The 22377-nt window shown below is 43.4% G+C and overlaps 1 protein-coding gene across 1 annotated transcript in view; it reads left to right on the plus strand.

Annotated features, from left to right (window-relative positions):
• The first annotated feature begins 251 nt into the window (after window positions 1–251).
• NWD2 (NACHT and WD repeat domain containing 2) overlaps window positions 252–22377 on the plus strand; it is a 234048-nt gene continuing 211922 nt past the window's right edge. Inside the window, exon 1 of the mRNA XM_004009760.6 lies at window positions 252–612. Coding sequence (XP_004009809.4) covers window positions 462–612 — 151 coding nt within the window. The 5' untranslated portion in view covers window positions 252–461. The remainder of the gene's footprint in view (window positions 613–22377) is intronic.

Here is a 22377-nt window from a genome sequence, read left to right on the forward strand (position 1 = left end):
GCTGGCGGTAAACTCCAGACGCCTTTTGTAGATAAAGTTTGGTCCGCTCTACTTGCCGGCTGCATCCCGGCCGCGTTGTCCGCCCCCTCCTCCCGCAACGGGCGCGGGCGGGGAGATGGCCGCGGGCTCGGCGACCGGCACGGGCGCTTCCCGGCGCAAAGGGGCGCCGCGCGCGTAGCCGCCGCCACGCTGACCTCCAGCTCCCTCCTGCTACTGCGCTAAGCCGGGGCAGCGAGCGAAGGCGAACGCCCGGAGGGGCCGGAGGCGGCGGCGAGAGGAGCCGGAGGGTCCATATGGCCTCTCTCCGCCGGCCGGTGGTGTGCGCCACGGAGCTCTCCCGCGGCCCCTCGGGTTCCGAGCGGCTCTGAGCGGCGCCGCCTGCGGGAATCCACCTAGCCGTTCCGCGGAGCCGCGGGCAGTACCCGAGAGCAGGCGTCGGCATCTATTCCTCCCTCAGGGCGATGTGGCCAGCCGGCGCGGGCACCAAGCTGCCCTGTCCCCGGGACTCTGCGCTCCGGCGGGCGGCTTTCTCCGGGAACCTCACCGCCCTGCCTTCTCACCTCGTGCCAGCCGGCCGTAGCGTCCGGGTCTTCATCAGCGCCAACCCCGAAGGTATGTCCCTCGCTTGCTCCTGTCCGTCTGCGCGGCGGGAGCCGAGAAAGTGCCAGGGCACAGGCGGGTGCACCGGGTGTCCCCCGCGCTCCCTGCCTCTCGACACCGAGGCTGCCCTGCGCGCGTGGGAATTTCATTTGAATCACTTTTCTCCTTCCCTGGCTCATTTCTTCTGCCTGCTGACTTTGCCTAGGACGTCCATTTCTCGCCCCCTGCATTATTTCTGCCGGTCGGTCTAAGAAATATCGGAGAAATTAACAGACGCTTCTGGAAGCTCTATCCTGCCACCCCACCCCCATCTCGTTTTTCTTTCCTTCAGCGGTTTCTTCTCCGAGGTTATAAACGCAAATAAATTTTCTCGGCCCCGCGATAGATTCCTGAATGGGGGCTCCCTCCTTGGCCACTTGTTCAGGCCAGGCGAAGTGGAAGCCTAGGATTCTCTGAGCCTCGCCTCCTGCCGGTGTGCTAGTGATGCCTTTGGTCTTGAGGGTCAGAGGAGACCCTTGCGAACCCAGGATCTGTGGAGATCTTGGGGAAATGCGCTGTGCGGTCCCGAAAACAGGCTGGCGCTCAGCCCGGCGCTGGCTTCAAGGTGGAGCGTTCAGGATGAGCTCATCTCTATGGTTGGGTCTTGGGCTGGATCGTCCCGGCCTAGAACTTGGCCTTCTCAGTCGTGTTCCTGCTAAGGGCTGGGCCACCTGGTAGCTGTTAAATGAAAACTTGTTGATTTATTACATTCACGAATCACAGCGACTGAGCCCTGCGTAGTTAGTTTCTCGCTCCTGCTCATCCTGCCTTTCTGTTCTCAGTCCTAAATGTTAACTTTTATTCTCAGTAAGTGAAGAAAAGGTAGAATGCATTTGACTTGGGCCGGATAAAACTGTAACTTGCTCTTTTCTAGAAAAAATGTTTGACCCTAAAATGAGATTATAGAAGACTTAAATAGACGTTTGTTATCGGAAACTTACTTTTGCTGCACTCTATCAAGCCTTGGGTCTGACAAAGTAAAGAGGGGGAAAAAAAAGTTATTCAGTCATTGGATAGAATCATCATTTGTGAAAGCCCAAGGCTCTGGTTGCTTGTGAAAAGCATTCAGAGGACCAATAAAAAATATCTTTCAAAAAAAGTTGTTTCTAAAAACACTAGCAGCAATTTCATGTGAAGTACGAATTATGAAAAGAGGATTGGGAAAAGAATCATATAGATAACGCACAGTGATGAGTATTCGAAATGCTGTGCACTTTTCAGAGAGGGTGTGAATGGTCGTTTATCAGCTTACAGCTGTGTTTCACGGATCTCAATAATTAAGGTGGCTTTAGGGAAGCTACAGTACATTGTTTAAAATGCTTGTCACTTGAAATATGTCTTACAGGGATTTTTACTTAAATCTGGGAAAAGAAAACTGGGGAGCTGTGCAACCTGTTGCAGGACCTAAGAAAATCTGCAACTTAAGTGTTTCGGTGTTTTTAAAAATATGGCTAAAACCATTTTAAAGTTTTCGAGAAATTTTCATTTTCCTGAGCTAAAAAAAAAAACCACTCATGAGACAAGTTCAAATGTGCTGATGTAAAACCAACTAAGTGACATTTTTCTTTAAACAAGTTGTTTTTAAAGTACAATGAAAGTCTGTTAATGTCATCAGTAGTTTACCTTTCTTTAAATTTGTTTAAAAAAATTCTAAAACATCAGTGATAGTGAATTTTTATCATGTAAGATTAATATCAAATTAATATTCAGCATTAATGCTATTTTTCTTAAGCCTGTACACATGATTCTGTTAATTCTGAGGTTTCTTGAAATAGAAGCTTTAGCGTGTATTAATCTTAGGACAGCAAATAAGAGGGAGGGGTGGATCTTGCCTTCTGGTCACTGAGCTGGGCGACTTGCACACTTATCTTACAAGACCAGAAATGTGAATCTTACCTTGAGAAATTGCAATAGGGGCAGGACTTCAAAAGGAGAGCCCAGGATATATTAAATAGAAAAGATGGAGATGGGTATGTTTTTAGAGCCTGAACATGAGGCTTTGCAATCTCCATAAATGCTCTGTCCGAGACAACACTTTACTGCAAGATCTTTATGGATATGACTCAGGAAGCAAATGGTTGTGTTTTGGTGTGATCCAATATTAGATTGTTGGCCAATACTCAGGAGCCTCTCCACTGTCAAATTAAGACAGAGAATATTATCTCATGCTTTCCTTTACCAGCGGAAATCCAATTTATGCTCTGAATAAAAGCCTCTCTGTGAGCTCATAGCAGTACTTTTAAGAATCCAGCAAGGGTCTCCCTTTGATTGCTTTACAAGGCTTGTATGGCATTTCCCTATCAGTACTTAAAATAATACATGTCTTTAGAACATAGATTGGCTCATTCAGGTTTTGCTCTCAAACACCATCAAAGGATGGTGGACAAGAGGGTGTTCTTCCTATTTTACAGATGAGAAAACAAAGGCACTGGTTTAAACTAGCAGAGTGAAATAAGCTGGAGCCTGCAGGATACTCTTTGGCCCAGCCTAGATTCACGTCCAGTTTCTATAAATATCTACACTTACATGGACAAGAAAATCAGCTGGCTATAGTCAGTAATTCTGGTCTTCCTTTTGAAGCCTGACAGCCCCAAGAAGCTGAATAGCAGGAAGGGACCATGGTTGCCCTGACCCACTGTACCCCCGTGAAAAGGTAGCTTTACAAGCATTCAAGGAAATTTCAAGATTTTTTGAATTCTAATGGACATATTCCTGTTCAGAAGTATATCTACATCTGACTTGTTCTCACCGTATGATAGACACTGGATAAGAACCAGTATGAGGGAGGCTGTAACTGTCCCCAATTCTCCTACGTGGATGGGTTTTGGATCTCATCTAGTCCCACCTCCCACCAATGTAGCTGTCCCATCTGTGACATCTTTATTAATCCTTGGAATTTTTCTAGTCATTTAGTCACTGTCTCTCTGCCAGAATGGCACTTATACCTCCTTGGAACAGTGGTTCTAAAACACATAAAAATTCTCCAGTGTGATTATTCTGGATTGAATTGTCCATGAATATGTGGAGGAGAGGAGCCTTCACAGTTCTCTCCCTATGATTGAAATTTGAGAGGCCTGTTAAATAATACGCCTCTTCTCTGCTTCAAGTCTTACCCGAGGCTCCTTTTCATACAAGGACATTAATCTTATATTGGGGACCCCACTTTCATGATCTGAGCTAAACCTGGTTACCTCCCAAAGGCCTCACTTCCAGGTATCACATTGGGGGTCACGGCTTCACCATATGAACTGGGGGGAGGGGTGGGGACAAACATTCAAGTCATACTGCTTTGCCCCTGATCCCTCAAATTCATGTCCTCTCTGCACGCCAAGTACATTATTCCATCCCAAAGCTACAAACAGTAGCATTAACTCTAAAGCCCAAAGTCTCATCCAAATGATTCGTGGGTGAGACTCCAGATAGGCTTCATCCTGAAACAAAACTCCCCTCCAGCTGTGAGGCTGTTAGATGAGTTATGTGCTTCCAAACATACAATGAGGGGCCAGGTGTAGGATATAGTTTCTCATTCCAGAAGGGAGAAACTAGAGCAATAGGAAAGAAGGGATGAAGGGTTCCATGCAAGTCCAAAACCCAGCAAGGCAAATACCATTAGGTCTTGCGGCTCTAGAATATTCCATTTTGGATTGATGCTTTGCCTTCTGGACCCACTAGAGTGTTTGTCTCTCCTCTTATGTCTTTGCAAGGAAGGAGTCACCCACCAAAGTCCCAGGAGGCCCTGCCCCCAAGGCTTTAGGCAGAGGCCACCTCTCCTATTGAACTCCAAGTGATGCCATCTCTCAGCTTTGAAACCAAGGAAGCAGCCCTGATGCTCTCTGAATCTTTGGGGTCATTCTTCCTCTGTCTTGAAGAATAACACATGTTCACAGGCAGGAGCCCTGTGGTCCAGTCCTGTAGGTCTGACAGCCTTCCTTTCTGTCATCCTGTCTCCACCAGTTCACACTGGCCTCGCTTCTGCCGGGGGAGGGGCCCATGGTTCACACCCGTCCTCATTTCTTTACCGAATGGTTGTGTGACCACACCCTTACGGTTCTTTTCAGAGCATACCTCCACATGATTTTTGCAGTATGGATAGGCTGAGAGCTTTCAAGATCATCAAGTTCTGATTCCCTTTTACTTAATAAAATTAGTACCTCAGTTCATCTCTCTTTTTCATTTTACTATAAACAAACCAAGGTTCTCCTGCAAAACTTTCTTAAAAATCTCCCTAGCTAATTATCTGTTTCATTGGTTCTAGTTTCTGTCTTCCACAAAACATAAGAGAAGGCTCTAAACATGGACATAACCAGATGGTCAACACTGAAATCAGATTGATTATATTCTTCACAGCCAAAGATGGAGAAGCTCTATACAGTCAACAAAAACAAGACCAGGAGCTGACTGTGGCTCAGATCATGAACTCCTTATTACCAAATTCAGACTGAAACAGAAGAAAGTAGGGAAAACCACTAGACCATTCAGGTATGACCTAAATCAAATCCCTTATGATTATACAGTGGAAGTGAGAAATAGATTTAAGGGACTAGATCTGCTAGATAGAGTGCCTGATGAACTATGGAATGAGGTTCATGACATTGTACAGGAGACAGGGATCAAGACCATCCCCATGGAAAGGAAATGCAAAAAAAGCAAAATGGCTGTCTGGGGAGGCCTTACAAATAGCTGTGAAAAGAAGAGAGGCGAAAAGCAAAGGAGAAAAGGAAAGATATAAGCATCTGAATGCAGAGTTCCAGAGAACAGCAAGAAGAGATAAGAAAGCCTTCTTCAATGATCAATGCAGAGAAATAGAGGAAAAGAACAGAATGGGAAAGACCAGAGATCTCTTCAAGAAAATTAGAGATACCAAGGGAACATTTCATGCAAAGATGGACTCAATAAAGGACAGAAATGGTATGGACCTAACAGAAGCAGAAGATATTAAGAAGAGGTGGCAAGAATACACAGAAGAACTGTACAAAAAGATCTTCATGACCAAGATAATCATGATGGTGTGATCACTCAACCTAGAGCCAGACATCCTGGAATGTGAAGTCAAGTGGGCCTTAGAAAGCAAGTGGAGGTGATGGAATTCTAGTTGAGCTATTTCAAATCCTGAACGATGATGCTGTGAAAGTGCTGTGCTCAATATGCCAGTAAATTTGGAAAACTCAGCAGTGGCCACAGGACGGGAAAAGGTCAGTTTTCATTCCAATCCCAAAGAAAGGCAATGCCAATGAAGGCTCAGACTACAGCACAATTGCACTCATCTCACATGCTAGTAAAGTAATGCTCAAAATTCTCCAAGCAGGCTTTAGCAATACATGAACTGTGAAGTTCCAGATGTTCAAGCTGGTTTTAGAAAAGGCGGAGGAACCAGAGATCAAATTGCCAACATCCGCTGGATCATGGAAAAAGCAAGAGAGTTCCAGAGAAGCGTCTATTTCTGCTTTATTGACTATGCCAAAGCCTTTGACTGTGTGGATCACAATCATCTGTGGAAAATTCTTCAAGAGATAGGAATACCAGATCACCTGACCTGCCTCTTGAGAAGTCTGTATGCAGGTCAGGAAGCAACAGTTAGAACTGGACATGGAACAAGAGACTGGTTCCAAATAGGAAAAGGAGTACGTCAAGGCTGTATATTGTCACCCTGCGTATTTAACTTATATGCAGAGTACATCATGAGAAATGCTGGGCTGGAAGAAACACAAACTGGAATCAAGATTGCCGGGAGAAATATCAATAACCTCAGATATGCAGATGACACCACCCTTATGGCAGAAAGCAAAGAAGAACTAAAAAGCCTCTTGATGAAAGTGAAAGAGGAGAGTGAAAAAGTTGGCTTAAAGCTCAACATTCAGAAAATGAAGATCATGGCATCTGGTCCCATCACTTTATGGGAAATAGGAAAACAGTGTCAGACTTTATTTTTTTGGGCTCCTAAATCACTGCAGATGGTGACTGCAGCCATGAAATTAAAAGCCGCTTATTCCTTGGAAGGAATGTTATGACCAACCTAGATAACATATTGAAAAGCAGAGACATTACTTTGCCGACTAAGGTCCGTCTAATCAAGGCTCTGGTTTTTCCTGTGGTCATGTATGGATGTGAGAGTTGGACTGTGAAGAAGGCAGAGCGCTGAAGAATTGATGCTTTTGAACTGTGGTGTTGGAGAAGACTCTTGAGAATCCCTTGGACTGCAAGGAGATCCAACCAGTCCATTCTGACGGAGATCAGCCCTGGGATTTCTTTGGAAGGAATGATGCTAAAGCTGAAGCTCCAGTACTTTGGCTACCTCATGAGAAGAGTTGACTCATTGGAAAAGACTCTGATGCTGGGAGGGATTGGGGGCAGGAGGAGAAGGGGACAACAGAGGATGAGATGGCTGGATGGCATCACCTACTCGATGGACGTGAGTCTGAGTGAACTCCGGGAGTTGGTAATGGACAGGGAGGCCTGGTGTGCTGCGGTTCATGGGGTCGCAAAGAGTCTGACACGGCTGAGCGACTGAACTGAACTTTCTGTCTTCCATAAAACACTAGAATGCTGTTCAGCCAAGTTCTTTGCTACTTTGTAATAATCACTGTTCCTCCATTGCGCAAAACATGTTCCTATTTCTGTCTCTTCCCAAGAAGGCCTTTGAAGGGCTTTGTCATCCATAGTTTGGTGATGATTATTTATGTGTTCTCTGAATAGCTGTCACTCCAACTGTCCTTTTTCTGAGCTCTCACCAGAGTCCCCTTTATCAGCCCCTAATGGCATTCTTGGCTTTTTCTGGTGCACACCTCACAACTCTTCTAGCCTCTACCCTATTCCACAGTTGCTTCTCTTTCTTAGATATTTTGTTACAGCAGCACATCACTTGTTGATGCCAGCACTCTCTTAATTTCCTAGGGTTGCCATAACAAATTATGGCAGATTGTGCTTTAAATAACACAAGTCTACAGTCTTATGATTCTGAAGTCTGGAGCCTGAAATCAAGCTGTTAGCAGTGCTGTGCTCCCACGGGAAAGCTCTGGGGAAGAGCCTTTCTCTGCCTCTTTCTGCTTTCATGCCAGTCCTTGGTGTCCCTTGGCTTGTGGCTCTCTCTCTCCATGTGTGCCTCGTCCTCATATGGTAGAAAGAGAACTTTCATGTCTCCTAACGCTAAGAATCCCATCTTATGACCTCATTTAATTATCTCTCAAAGGCTTCACCCAAAAATATCATTATACTGGGGGTTAGGACTTCAACATGTGAACTTTGGGGGACACAGCCCTTTAGTCAATAATACATAAAATGTAAAGCTGAAGAAAAACCAAAAAATTGCCTTTGTTACTAATAAAACCTGAAGCAGGCCAATACTCCTTTATCTGTGATCCTTTGAGCCAGATGTGATTTTACAGTTCCACGTTTTTTATATTTAGGGCAAAAGTGGTATATATGTTGTTGTTACTAATATCCTATAACCAGATATGAATGTGTTTATAAGAAAACATGACTAAGTGCTGTACCGTAGAACTTTCTGCAGTGTTGAGGGTCTTTATCTGTGTTATCGTGTGTGAGAGCGCTAGTTACATGTGGCTATTGAGCTTTTGAAACTTGGCTAGTATGACTAAGAATCTGAATTTTTAATGTCATTTCATAGTAACTGACTTAAATTTGAATAGACTCGTGTGACTATTGGCTACTATATTGGACACAAAGCTTTAAGAGGGGTAATAAGGGCTATAAGTGGCTTCATATTCATTAAGGTTGGGTTTTGCCACCAGGAGTCAGGTCACTTCAGGTGTTGCTGCCAAATGAATTAAGGAAAATTTTGTTTTCTATTCTTGGGGGATTTTGTCATTTCAAATTAGGGCTGTATATCTTATTGGGAAATATAGCTTTTAACTTCAGGAAAGTGGGTTTCCCAGTACTGAGCTTCAGAACTGTACAGACTAAGTAAGTCACTATAGTGATGGACAAAGACCAGACTCTCCCCTCCCCCACCATGAACAGAGCTGACCCCTTAAAATGTATGACATGGAGGAGCTGAGAATGACAGGTTTACTTACAAGAGAGAAAGAAGGGGCTGGGTTATTTGTGCCCAAATTTTCCTTCCAAATGCAGCCATCAGATAAAGGCACTTCTCTCCTGAGGGATAAATGCCAGCCCTATTCAGGGCTACTAGTGGATCCCTCTGTGTGTCAAGAGACATCTGGAGTGGAGACAAAGCTATCTGTAGTGCCTTTTTTTTTGTTCATCCCCCCCACTCCCACACACACACAGAGATGTGCACTGGTCGTCTTTGAAGGCTGTACACAATGTTAATGATAAGATCCTGAGCCCACTCCTGCTTAGGTTTTTTACTTGACTTGTCTTTGCATCTTTCCTGACTCTCTTCTCCAGTTCTTTTTAAAAAGTAATTTTATTTATTTATTTTTGGCTGTGCTGGGTCTTCGTTGCTGCCTGGCCTTTTCTCTAGCTAGGGTGAGTAGGGACTCCTCTCTAGCTGTGACGTGCAGGCCCCTCATGGCGGTGGCATCTTTTTTTGCAGAGCATGGGCTCCAGGGTGTTTGGGCTTCAGCACTTGCAACACCTGGGCTCATTCATGGTGCATTTCAGTAGTTCTGGTGCGCGGGCTTAGTTGCTCCAGGGCACGCGGAATCTTCCCAGGACCAGGGATCGAACCCATGTCTCTGTATCGGCAGGTGGGTTCTTCGCCGCAGAGCCCTCTTCCCCATTACTTTGGAATTTTATGTAGGAAACTTTATTCTCCAGTTGGCAGAAGTCACAATAACAAGAGATCTATTCCCTACAGTTGCTGCAGCCAGTGGCCATTGACCTTAGCTTGTGCTCTCAGATAAGAAGCAGAAAGATATGCTTCAAGAAGGCCACAAGAAACTTATGAATATTCTTTACCATGGTTCTTTCCTTTCCTACAATGCTAATTTCCAAGCTCCCTGATTTTTTTTCATTGTTTTATGAGTTATTGGAAAAAATACAGTTAGGCACAACAAGAAGTGTATATATATATACACACACATACATGCTTTTGATAGGCTGAAACATCTTTCAAAATTAAGAGTCTTAAATGAGAATATTGCAAACTGCTATTTCACAATAAATGTACTCAGGATGTTTATAATAAATGAGTTCTAAAATTTTAATAGTTGAATCTTCCAGTCCTTCAACAAACATTTTTCAGGCAGGAGAGACTACAGGTGGCTTAGTGGTAAAGAATCCACCTGCCAAGTTGGAGATGGGGATTCAATCCCTGGGCTGGGAAGATCCTTTGGAGGTGGAAATGGCAACCCACTCCTTGGAATTCCCATGGAGTAGGAGCCTTGCGGGCTACAGTCCATGGGGTCACAAAAGTTGGACATGACTTAGGTCTAAGCAGCAATAACAGACTTGAGAGCCGGACTAGCTGGGATTTACTCTTCCTCAATCCACCATTTAATGAAGTGATTTATTAAGCAAGTTGTTTCACCTCTTTGTTCTCAGTTTCATAATCTCTGAAAGAGAACTCTGCCTAAGAGGGTTATTGAGTAGCTGAAATACGCTAATAGATGTAAAGCACTTACAACAGTGCTGGACACTTGTTAAGCATTATTTGCGCTTATTCTCTTTAAGTTTCTGCCGTGATCCAGTCGCCGTGTGGGTATGGAGGTGCCAACAGGAACAAGGCATCTCCTGCCCTTAAGGAATGCCATCTGCCAAGGCATCAGTCAGAACTCAGCAGTAAAAATGAAGACCATTCCAGATATGTTCAGGAACTAAACACAATTGTAAGGGTCAGAGACGTGAAAGTCAGGGGCACTATTGGACATTCAGTTCACATTGCCAAAGCTGTCACCCAGAGGACGGGAGAACGTAGAAGCCGCTGCCAGTCTACACCGCTGGCGACTGGGTAGCTGGCTGGTTTCTGCAAGTACCCTTATCTGCTGAACCTGCGTGTCAGCCACCACAGCTGGCTGACAAGAAGAACCTCTTGGCTTCCCTAGCCCTCCAGATCTCACACCAATGTGTCCCCCTGGCCAAGCAGGATTACATATAGACCCTGGCAGCAGATGTGACCAGGAACCTCTAGGCCTCCAGCTGCTGTGCCCCAAGGTAGAGGGTGAAAGGCGTGGGAATGGATCCTCAACCCCAAGAAGCAGTATCTGGCAGGAAGCAGGCACAGGCACTCGTTTGCCTCCACAGCCAGTGGGAGCTCACAGAGCACCCACTCCCTATGGGTGCTGTTCTGGTGCTAAGAATACAACAGTAACAAAACAGGCCAGGTCTCTGCTCTCACAGAATTTACGTGAATGATAAAAATATATGTGATGAGCAGAGAGCTAAAATATGAGCAGAGAAGTGAAAAGACACCAAGGAGTAAGCCAGCTTGGGGCTCAAGAGTGAGGGTTTGGGAGGGCTCCCCAGAGGAAGGACTAGAGCCAGGATGTAGAAACTTCTACAGGATAATTGAACCTGAGGCAAAGAGGTGGTGAGATCTCTACAGGGAATAAAGAGGGATAATCTTGATTCCGCAAAGAGCTTTTCTCCTTTTGAGTAAGAGTGGAGCTGATGTATTGAGGTGATGGTATTGTTTGCCCTTTGAAAGTGGCTCATTTAGAATGACATTTAATGGAAACTGTGGCTTGTGCCATATAGGTACTTTGTATACAAATAGATTATGACTTTATGGTTTAACAAATCATCTGTGCATGCTGCGTGCATGTTCAGCCACTCCAGTCTTATCTGACTTTCTGTGACTCTGCGGACTGTAGCCTGCCAGGCTCCTCTGTCTGTGGGATTATCCAGGTAGGAATACTGGAATGGGTTGCCATGCCCTCCTCCAGGAGATCTTCCCGAATCAGGGATCAAACCAGAGTCTCCGGCATTGCAGGTGAATTCTTTACCCCTGAGCCACCTAGGAAGCCCAGTAAATCATCTACTGATTTTTAAAAACTCTTGTACACCATAGCAGTGATGTTAATTGCCATTTTAAAGATTGTCTGCAAGTCCATATTTTGTTTCAGTTGTCTATTGCTGTGTATCAACCGGGGGCTTCCCAGATGGCACTAGTGGTAAAGAACTTGCCTACCAATACAGAAGACAGAAGAGACGTGGGTTCCATCCCTGGGTCCAGAAGATCCCCTGGAGGATGGCACAGCAATCCACTCCAGTTTTCTTGCCTGGAGAATCCCATGGACAGAGGAGCCTGACAGGTTACGGTCCATAGGATCACAAAGTCAGACACGACTGAAGCGACTTAGCATACACGCCTGTGTATCAGCTCGCCCCAAAATTCAGTGACTTAAACCAGTGACTTACCATTTCTCACTCCTGCATCTGGCTCCTCTGTGCTTCTCCATGAGGACTTGCTCACTCTAGCTTCTTCTCAAGATTTGGATTCATTGTAGGGATTGCTTTCCCAGAGAAAGGAAGTGGAAGCTGCCAGGCCTCTTCAGGCCTGGGCTCAGAAGTCCCAGAACATCTCTTTCGCTACATCCCATCAAGGTAAGACCAGAGTCAAAGGGATCTTAAAGTCTTAGGAAGTAGACTCCATCCCTGTGCACGCAGGCAGGAGAGGTTTTCATGATGGCCAACTATAAAAGCTGCTAAAACCCCCAGTTATGTCTTTGACATAACTGTATTAAATGACATAATACATGAAAATGTAGTAAATTCATAGCCTGACACATAGCAAATGCTCAAAAAGCATTGCTAATAATAATAATTGTTGTGACAATGATGATTTGTTAAGGCTTGACAGTGAGTCTGTAAATTCCACCCTTCTAAAACCTTGCAGATTCTGAAATGAGGGGAAAAAAGACCAAAGGCTATGCAGACAGGAGATAAATTATCACCACTGCTGGTGACAAATATAATGCAGAGCATTTTTGTACTTCCTAACACTAAATACGAGAATTAGACAGTCTTCCATCCCAACACTGGGGTATGGGGAAAGGGAGGGGGAGGGTCTGCTTCATGGAGCCTGGAGCATACCCATGCTCTCCAAGGACAAACAGGTCCATTCCCCAAGGAAAGGGGTGAGCAGGTGCATTAAGCTTGCCTGCTTCATTCCTACATTTTCCAGTCAAATAAGTCACCTTTTAACTTCCCGCCCATGCTCTGGGGTGGGTAAGTGAGACAGAAAAGAGAGGCCAGGAGCCTTCCACTCCAGAAGAAACTTCCAGTTAGGGGAAGAAGGGCTTCTTGCCTAACACAGATATTCACTTATTTCCACTTTAACATTCGAACATGGTGAAAGCCTTCAGTTACCCAGAACCAATTAAATTGGATATCTAGTTTGGCGTAGCCCAAATTATATCACTGTGAAATATCTTAATAGAAGAGAAGACAGTGAGCAATAGGATCAGTGAGCAATACATATCTTAAATGTAAAAGCAGCAATTACATGTAAATATGCATATCAGAATACTTTCATAGAGTAAGTGCTTAGCAAGGCTTTGGAAAAGGTCACTTTATCTGTCTAGAAATAATTTGTTTTAAATCACTAAGTTTTGGGGTACATTGATATGCCACAATATACAACTAAAAAGAAAAAGTGCAAGCTCACAAACACCTTTGAAAATGGTTAATGATAAAGTTCCTACAGAGTAACAGGAATTCAGCTACAAAGTAATTCGGTTTGACAAAGTACGCTGACAGGTCTTTTCAACTCAAATTCTTTTAAGTCTTTTTGTTAATGGTCATATGATTTAAATAAAAGTAAATCTTGTAGTAGATGGTTCACAAAGATCCTAGGTGTTGAGTTACGTACAATCTAAAAGTGTGGTGATATTAATTTAAAGATAGCTATCACTTCTTCAGAGATTTAGCTTATATCATAATTTTGCTGCACTTAAACAGAATTCATTCTACAAATTAAAGTATGTTGGCTATTATATAATTAGGAAAAGGATTTGTATAATACTGGAATCAAGATTGCCGGGAGAAATATCAATAACCTCAGATATGCAGATGACACCACCCTTATGGCAGAAAGTGAAGAAGAACTAAAGAGCCTCTTGATGAAGGTGAAAGAGGAGAGTGAAAAAGTTGGCTTAAAGCTCAACATTCAGAAAATTAGGATCATGGCATCCGGTCCCTTCACTTCATGGCAAATAGATGGGGAAACAGTGGCTGACTTTATTTTGGGGGGCTCCAAAATCACTGCAGGTGGTGATTGCATCCATGAAATTAAAAGACACTTAATCCTTGGAAGGAAAGTTATGACCAACCTAGACAGCATATTAAAAAGCAGAGACATTACTTTGTCAACAAAAGTCCATCTAGTCAAGGCTGTGGTTTTTCTAGTGGTCAAGAGAGTTGGACTATAAAGAAAGCTGAGTGCCAAAGAATTGATGCTTTTGAACTGTGGTTTTGGAGAAGACTCTTGAGAGTCCCTTGGACTACAAGGAGATCCTACCAGTCCATCCTAAAGGAAATGGAAGGACTGATGTTGAAGTTGAAACTCCAATACTTTGGCCACCTCATGCGAAGGACTGACTCATTGGAAAAGAACCTGATGCTGGAAAAGATTGAAGGTGACGACAGAGGGATGAGATGGTTGGATGGCATCACTGACTCAATGGACATGAGTAAACTCCGGGAGTTGGTGATGGACAGGGAGGCCTGGTGTGCTGCAGTTCATGGGGTCACAAAGAGTCAGACACAACTGAGCAACTGAACTGAACATTGAGTTAATGAAAGAATAAAAACAAAATTGAAGCTGTGGATGCAATTCAAAGGGAATAATGCCCACTTCCAAGGAAATTCCTTGAAATCTCATTTTCATTCCACAGTATTTTGAAGTCTTTGACATGGGTACACTTGAAACAGAGCAAAGCCCAGATGTCAGGTGTCTTATTCCAAGGGTGATTACAAAATCTAACTCAAAAATGAAATCACAAAATTGAAAGGGTGTCCTTCATAAAGCTTAATCTGATCCATTATGTATCATGTCATTCAGAGAGTTTCTTGTCACTGAGTATATTTCCTTCAGATTTTATTCTGAGCATCAGCTGAAATATTTATTGGCTAGGCATTGCATAGACCAGACTCCTAACTGGTTGGTGTGCAGAGTTACAAAGGAAGTAAGAGGTCCATACTGCTTCCTTTATTCTTTAGACTTATCCATCTAGGAGGCAGGACCAACTGTCAGAAATAGGAGCACTGTAAGGGGGATGTTTGCGTGCAAAGGTCAGTTGGAATAATTGGAATCAAACTGTCATATCTGATATCCCAGTCAAGCATGAGCTGGTCAAATTTAGTTAAAAGGGAAAAGCCATGTTGTATCTAATCTAAGAAAGAGACCTCTGAACTGGAGTGGAGGGCCCAGCGGGGAAACTGGTCCATTTGCACGTGATGAGAACGCCGAAAAGACATGAAAATTTAAAGTTCCCTTTTAAGCCCAGGGTCACTCTGTTCAGAAGCCCAAATAATCTATATAGAGTATCAACTATGATAACAATAAAAAGGAACATGTAGGAGACATGTAGAAAGATCCAGAGGCTCCCACCTCTGAGGAGCTACCATCTGTAAGTATGTATCTGCAGACTCAAGGGGGATGAGAACCTTTGTGAAATACGAATTTCATAATTTAATGAAATTACTCTGAATTAGGAATCTTATGAAGTGTAAGGCTGTGAGGTTCTTGTCACATGGGTCTCTCAGTTTTTTGGCATACCTCCCCTTCACAGATGGAAAAATGGACTTCTCTCTGAATCTGGGTGCTGTTTTTGACCAAAAGGGTGCAGAAGAAATGGCACAGAGCCAGTTTCTGAGTCCAGGCTCTTAGAAACTGGCCCCTTTAATTTTCTGTCTCTTGAAGCACCAGTTCTTTAGACCCTGGTCACCCTTGGAGGCTTCCCAAGTTGTTCAGTGGTAAAGAATCTGCCTGCCAATACAGAAGACGCAGGAGACACAGGTTTCATCCCTGGATTGGGAGGATCCCCTGGAGAAGGAAATGGCAACCCACTCCAGTATTCTTACTTGGAAAATCCCATAGACAGAGGAGTCTGGCAGGCAACAGTCCATGGGGTCACAAAGAGTTGGGCAAGACTGAGCGACTGAGCACAGAGACCTCCTTGCAGAGATCCCTTAAGACAGTGAGTGGTAGCCCCATCTTGTGGGCAAGGAGGAGGAGCTGTCTTGGAAGCAGGCTCCATTCCCTCCACCCCAACTTCCCCCCATACCTACAGAGTCTGCCCAACTGATGTATGGAGCAGAGACCTTCTCCCAACTAAAACCTGCCCAAATTGCAGATTCAGGAGAAAAATGATTGTTTTAAGCCAGTGATTTTTATTTGTTATACAGTAATCAACAAGTAAAAGTGGTAAAATGAAACAGACCCACTGTAGTGTGGACCAGCTAAGGTGAGAGTTTGTGGGGTAGATCTGGATTTGTATCTTGAGATTTGTTAAGATGTTGGGTGAATCATCTAATTTCCTCAAGTTTCGTTGTCCCTTGAGCTTCTAAGAATTGAGCATAATAAAAACCACCTTCCAAGGTGAGCTTGAGAAATAAATGAAATACTATACATAAGCGCCTTAAACAATGCCTGAAAGGTAGCAAGGACTTAAACATCCTGAATCAGAATTTGCTAAAAGCCCTAGGCAATACAGAAAAGAGGTTTTAGTTTATAAGGAAATGAAAATTACTTGAATAGCTCCTTCTTTGTAAATTTTGGTATGAAATGGGTCCTTATTCCCAAATTATGCCACCTATATAATCATATATGCTTTAACTAGAGGAAACTATATTAAAGCAGTATATTTTTAAAATGTTGATATAACACATAAATATGAATTCAGCCCAGTTTATGAGGTATTAGGTTAATAAGTTGCATCTTTAAATAATAGAGCAGCCACACCTTATAACTTATTTTTAAAAAATCATCCGGCCCAAAAAAAAGTCCCTTGAAACTATAGGTAGAAAGCAGCTTTCAATAAAATGACATTCAGGATAAAAAGTTAGCACTTTCTCCTTGTAATGTCAGATGTGCTAAAATCTTCTACTAAAAATTGTCACTTCTTTCACACATAAAGGATCCCTTTAATGTTGCTTTAAATCTCCATGAAGGTTCAGAGATCATTTTTTAACTCCTATTAATCTTTTAGATCTAGATGAACAGTTTGCTTGCCACGGATGTTCCAAAGAGCATGAAGTGCCCACATTTATGAGGGAAGGACCACTCTTGATAAAAATGAACAGCCGTCTTTATCTAAGGAAAAATTTCAATACAGATCTCATGTATGATCGAAACCTGTCTCCTTCCCAGTGGCTACTCTGATAGAATGACCCAGACTTTGCATAAGCTGGTCATTCTTATGTGCCTGTGATGGTTATTGTAAGCCTGCACAATATTGATGTTCTTGTCCATGTTTGGGATAGAGGAAACTAGAGAGGAGGCATGACGAGAAGGGGGAGATGGAGCTCTTGAGTGAATCAACACATGATTCCAGCCAGAGTTAGATGGACGATAACTTGAATCTGAAAAGGGTTGATTCATTTGTTCATTGATTCTGACTATAAATCTGAGAGTAGAATGGAACAGAAAGAGAAGACCCTGGCATCTAAGAATTTTGAAACAGAAACAGGTTTTGTTTTTTAACTTTGTGTTTGGTGTTCTTGGAAAAGGCTGGATGCTTGGGCAGTGTGGTCCCTCTGAGACAGGAAAGCCAGGATACTGAGCATCATCAGGACGGGGGCAGCTAGGAGCCTTCCTTACTCCATGTCCCTCACATGATTATCTAAAGAAAAGGAACTGAGAGCATTGGCCAAATGCTTTCCTTCTTTTACTAAGATTTCTAAAATACATTTGAAACTCATTCTTTGGATCCGGTACTTACTTAGAATCTTTTCTATTTGTTGTTTGTTACCCTTTTCCTTTTGGAAACTTACAGTCTGTTTCACTGTGTCAAAAAGAAAAACAAGAAGGGTTTCACTTTTGCTGATATTATGAATAGGGTTAAAGCAGACTCACGCTCTGCAGGCAGTTTCAGTTGTTGTATAAGCAGGAAAGGGGTCCCTTTTTACACTCGGCTGATCCCCAAATGCAAATGTAAATTGCCTGTCTGTAGTACCTGCACATGGGGGTAGGGCAGTACAGGTTCCTAGGACCCAGGTTTCACCTGATACCACAGCATCCAAGAATCACAACACTGGCATCTTGGATTCAGTCCTGCCCAGTGTTTCCCAGCTGTCCGACCTGGGGCAGGTTCAAGTATCAGTCTGTCAGAACAAAACACACCTATATTGTATATCTTACGGAGTCCTGAGGATTAAATTCTTACGTTGTATGCACACAGTGATCCCTACATAGAAAGCATTCTTTTCTTAAAACTCTTCCAAATATAATACACAAGTCTTAAACTGACTCTAAGTCACTGTTAAGTATTAAGTTTCAGTAAAATAACTAAAATTTAGTACTCACATGGAGTAAATGCTCAATAATTCAGTCTCATCTTAAGAGAAATGAAAGTGGAGAGGAGGTGGGGGCCAGTTACCCCTGGATCTAGCCTTCTCAGGCATTCCTGCAGCACCAGCTCTGCCAAAGCAGCTCTAGTTCCCAGAACCCATCCCCGATCATTCCAGTCGCTGTCATCTCCCACTGCTGCCCCTGCTGGGGCTTAACCCTCTCTCTGTCAATATACCCAGATTCCTCATAGCTGTACGGCTCACCACCTCCTCTGGGTGAGGCCAGCTAGATGCCCACAGGAATGGTTGGTAGAGACCCAGCCTTTGAGACCCCCATCCTCGAGGCCAGGGCTTCCATTAAGCCACAGTCCCTGAGTGCAGCTCCTGGCTTTTTGTTGTAACCACCCAAGGGAGAGGAAAATTGGCGGAAAGGGGGATCTTCCCCCCAGGAAAGCAGGGACTGAAGGATGATGAGGTGAGACGAGATTTCTGCCATGAAGCCAGACAATGGCAGTGCAGTTTTAAATTCCCATGCAATTCTCATAAAAAACAATGAGAAATCAAATAGCGCTGAGGGTAATGGTCTAGCTACTATGACTTTAGGGACCAGTTAGCAACTTTGCCACTTTCTTTACAGCAAGTTTCATTTTGTGTTCCATTTAAGTCATGCACAGCCAGGCTTGTGTAACAGCCATTTAGAAGTTGGAGAGATTTGAGCTTTTCTGCTAGAGAAATTTTTGGTCTTCTGACAGCCTTGTGTGTGCACGTAGTATAACATTTGTATCCTAGACATGACATGAGGTGGTAAGGGGACGTGAAATGGACTGAAACATCTTGGCTTCTATGTGGGGTTTGGACAGTACCTCTGTGACCTTGGGCAGTTCTCTCTGGAACTCTTTTCCTCATCTGTAGAATGAGGTGGATGAAAAACAGGACTTCTGGGACCTCTTCCAACTTCAGTATTGCATTATTCCATTTCTTTGAAACTACCTAGCAGTTTCATTTTATTTTATTTTTTTTCATATTGAGAGGAAGTCAGGAGTCTAACTCTTCTTCCTACCTTTGTGATTATGACTATGATCTGAAAAATGATGATAATATCACCTATTTTCCTTGACTCAGAAATTTTTCATGATAAGAGATGGAAAAGCATTTCTGAAACTTCAGTATATTGTAAAAATGAACACTGTTGATTATTTGAATGTGGAAAGTATAACGGAGGACAACCAAGACGGTAGAAACATTGCCAGGATTGAGAAACCCTTCCCAACTGTCCTGTATTGAAACTGGGGGCTGTGCGTATAATGAAATAAGCAAAAGGACATCTTGTCTGGGCCTACCAATGGGAATTTGAGGTTTACGAAATCATCAGGACTTTGGATAGGTGGTTAAACGTAAACTCCTTGATAGAAGGGGTTGGATCTCCACGCTGAATTGTGTGATGGGATTAATCAGGTGTGTACATACAGCACATGATACACACAGAGACCAGTGAGTAATCAAGGTTGACGGTTCAGAACCTGGAGATGGAAACACGACTTTGAAACCTGGCTCTGTGCCATTTTCTGACTCAGTGACCTTGTTACTGCTGTTGTTCAGTTGCTCAGTCGTGTCCGACTCTTCGTAACCCCATGGACTACTGCAGCATGCCAGGCTTCCCCTGTGCTTCACCATCTCCTGGAGCTTGCTCAAACTCATGTCCATCAAGTCTGTGATACCATCCAACCATCTCATCCTCTGTCATCCCCTTCTCCTCCTGCCTTCAATCTTTCCTGTCATCAGGGTCTTTTCTAATTAGTCAGTTCTTTGCATCAGGTGACGAAAATATTGGAGCTTCAGCATCAGTCCTTCCAATGAATATTCAGGGTTGATTTCCTTTAGGATTAACCTGTTTGATCTCCTTACAGCCCAAGGGACTCCCAAGAGTCTTCTCCAACACCACAGTTCACAAGGATCAATTCCTCAATGCTGTCTTTATAGTCCAGCTGTCACATCCATACAAGACTACTGGAAAGACCATAGCTTTGACTAGATGGACCTTTGTCAGTGAAGTAATGTCTCTGCTTTTTAATATGTTGTCTAGGTTGGTCATAGCTTTTCTTCCAAGGAGCAAGCGTGTTTTAATTTCATGGCTGTAGTCACCATCTGAAATGATTTTGGAGCCCTCCAAAATAAAAGTCTGTCACTGTTTCCACTGTTTCCCCATCTATTTGCCATGAAGTGATGGGACCAGATGCCATGATCTTAGTGTTTTGAATCTTGAATTTTAACCAGCTTTTTCACTTTCCTCTCTCACTTTCATCAAGAGGCTCTTTAATGCCTCTTCGCTTTCTGCCATAAGGGTGGTGTCATCTGCATATCTGAGGTTATTGATATTTCTCCTGGCAATCTTGATTCTGGCTTTTGCTTCATACAACCCAGCCTTTCTCATGATGTAGTCTGCATATAAGTTAAATTAACAGGATGACAATATACAACAGCCTGGACGTCCTCCTTTCCAATTTGGAACCAGTCTGTTGTTCCATGTCTGGTTCTTACTGTTGCATCTTACCTGCATACAGTTTTCTCAAGAGGCAGGTAAGGTCATTTGGTATTCCCATCTCTTGTAAGAATTGTCCAGTTTGTTGTGATCCGCATGGTCAAAGGCTTTAGCATAGTCAATGAAGCAGAAGTAGATGTTTTTCTGGAACTCTTTTGCTTTTTCTGTGATCCAACAGATGTTGGCAATTTGATCTCTGGTTCCTCTGCCTTTTCTAAATCCGGCTTGAACATCTGGAAGTCCTCAGTTCATGTGCTGTTGAAGCCTGGCTTGGAGAATTGAGCATTACTTTGCTCGCATGTGAGATGAGTGCACTTGTGCGGTAGTTTGAACATTTGGGGCATTACCTTTCTTTGGGATTGGAATGAAAACTGACCTTTTCCAGTCCTGTGGCCACTGCTGAGTTTTCCAGATTTGCTGGCATATTGAGTGCAGCACTTTCACAGCACTTTTAGGATTTGAAATAGCTCAGTTGGAATTCCATCACCTTCACTAGCTGTGTTAGTAGTGATGCTTCCTAAGACCCACCTGACTTCACACTCCAGGTTGTCTGGCTCTAGGTTAGTGATCACACCATTGTGATTATCTGGGTCATTAAGATCTCTTTTGTATAGTTCTTCTGTGTATTCTTGCCACCTCTTCTTAATATCTTCTGTTGAGAGGTCCATACCGTTTCTGTTCTTTATTGTATTCATCTTTGTATTATATGTCCCCTTGGTATCTCTAATTGAAGAGATCTCTAGTCTTACCCCCTTCTATTGTTTTCCTATGTTTCTTTGCATTGATCAGTTAGGAAGGCTTTCTTATCTCTCTCTGCTATTCTTTGGAACTCTGCATTCAAATGTGTATACTTTCCTTTTCTTCATTGCCTTTAGCTTCTCTTCTTTTCTCAGTTATTTGTAAGTCCTCCTCAGACAAGCACTTTTCCTTTTTGAATTTCTTTCCCTTTGGGATGGTTTTGATCACTGCCTCCTATACAATGTTACGAACCTCTGTCATTAATTCTTTAAACATTCTGTCCACCAGATCTAATCCCTTGAATCTATTTGTCACTTCCACTGTATAATTGTAAGGGATTTGATTTAGGTCATACCTGAATGGCCTAATGGTTTTCCCTACTTTCTTCAATGGAAGTCTGAATTTGGCAATAAGGAGTTCATGATCTGAGCCACAGTCAGCTCCCAGTCTTGTTTTTGCTGACTGTATAGAGCTTCTCCATCTTTGGCTGCAAAGAGTATAATCAGTCTGATTTCAGCATTGACCATTTGGTGATGTCCATGTGTAGAGTCATCTCTTGTGTTGTTAGAAGAGGGTGTTTACTATGACCAGTGCATTCTCTTGGCAAAACTGTTAGCCTTTGCCCTGCTTCAATTTGTACTCCAACCATGAGAGGCATGAAGCTTAAAACATCTTAAAGATGTTGGGGGCTGTAAACAATCCGCAGGTTGTAAAAGTCCGGGCAGACCCGTCAGATAAGTTAGAAAGCCATCAAAGGGGTTTAAACTGAGACATTCTTTTTATATGCAAGAGACTGTTAACTGAAGCTCTGAGTTAACTCTTTCCAGAGAAAAGGTGGTAATGTCAGAAGAGTATAGTACAGCAGACAGTAAACAGACAGATTTTGGTTTTGGGATAGATGCTCAGACAGAAGACCCCTTGAGACCTGACTTGCCTTGCCCATCAGGCCTCTGCATGACCTTGTCATGGGTGGGATCTCCTGTGCTGGCTCCCGGCACTCCACCATGACCCATCGGTCTTGGATGGCCCTACATGGCTTGGCTCATAGTTCCATTGAGTTAGACAAGGCTATGATCCATGTCCATGTG

This window comes from Ovis aries, chromosome 6 (genome assembly GCF_016772045.2).
Source record: "Ovis aries strain OAR_USU_Benz2616 breed Rambouillet chromosome 6, ARS-UI_Ramb_v3.0, whole genome shotgun sequence".
NCBI classification, from domain to species: domain Eukaryota; kingdom Metazoa; phylum Chordata; class Mammalia; order Artiodactyla; family Bovidae; genus Ovis; species Ovis aries.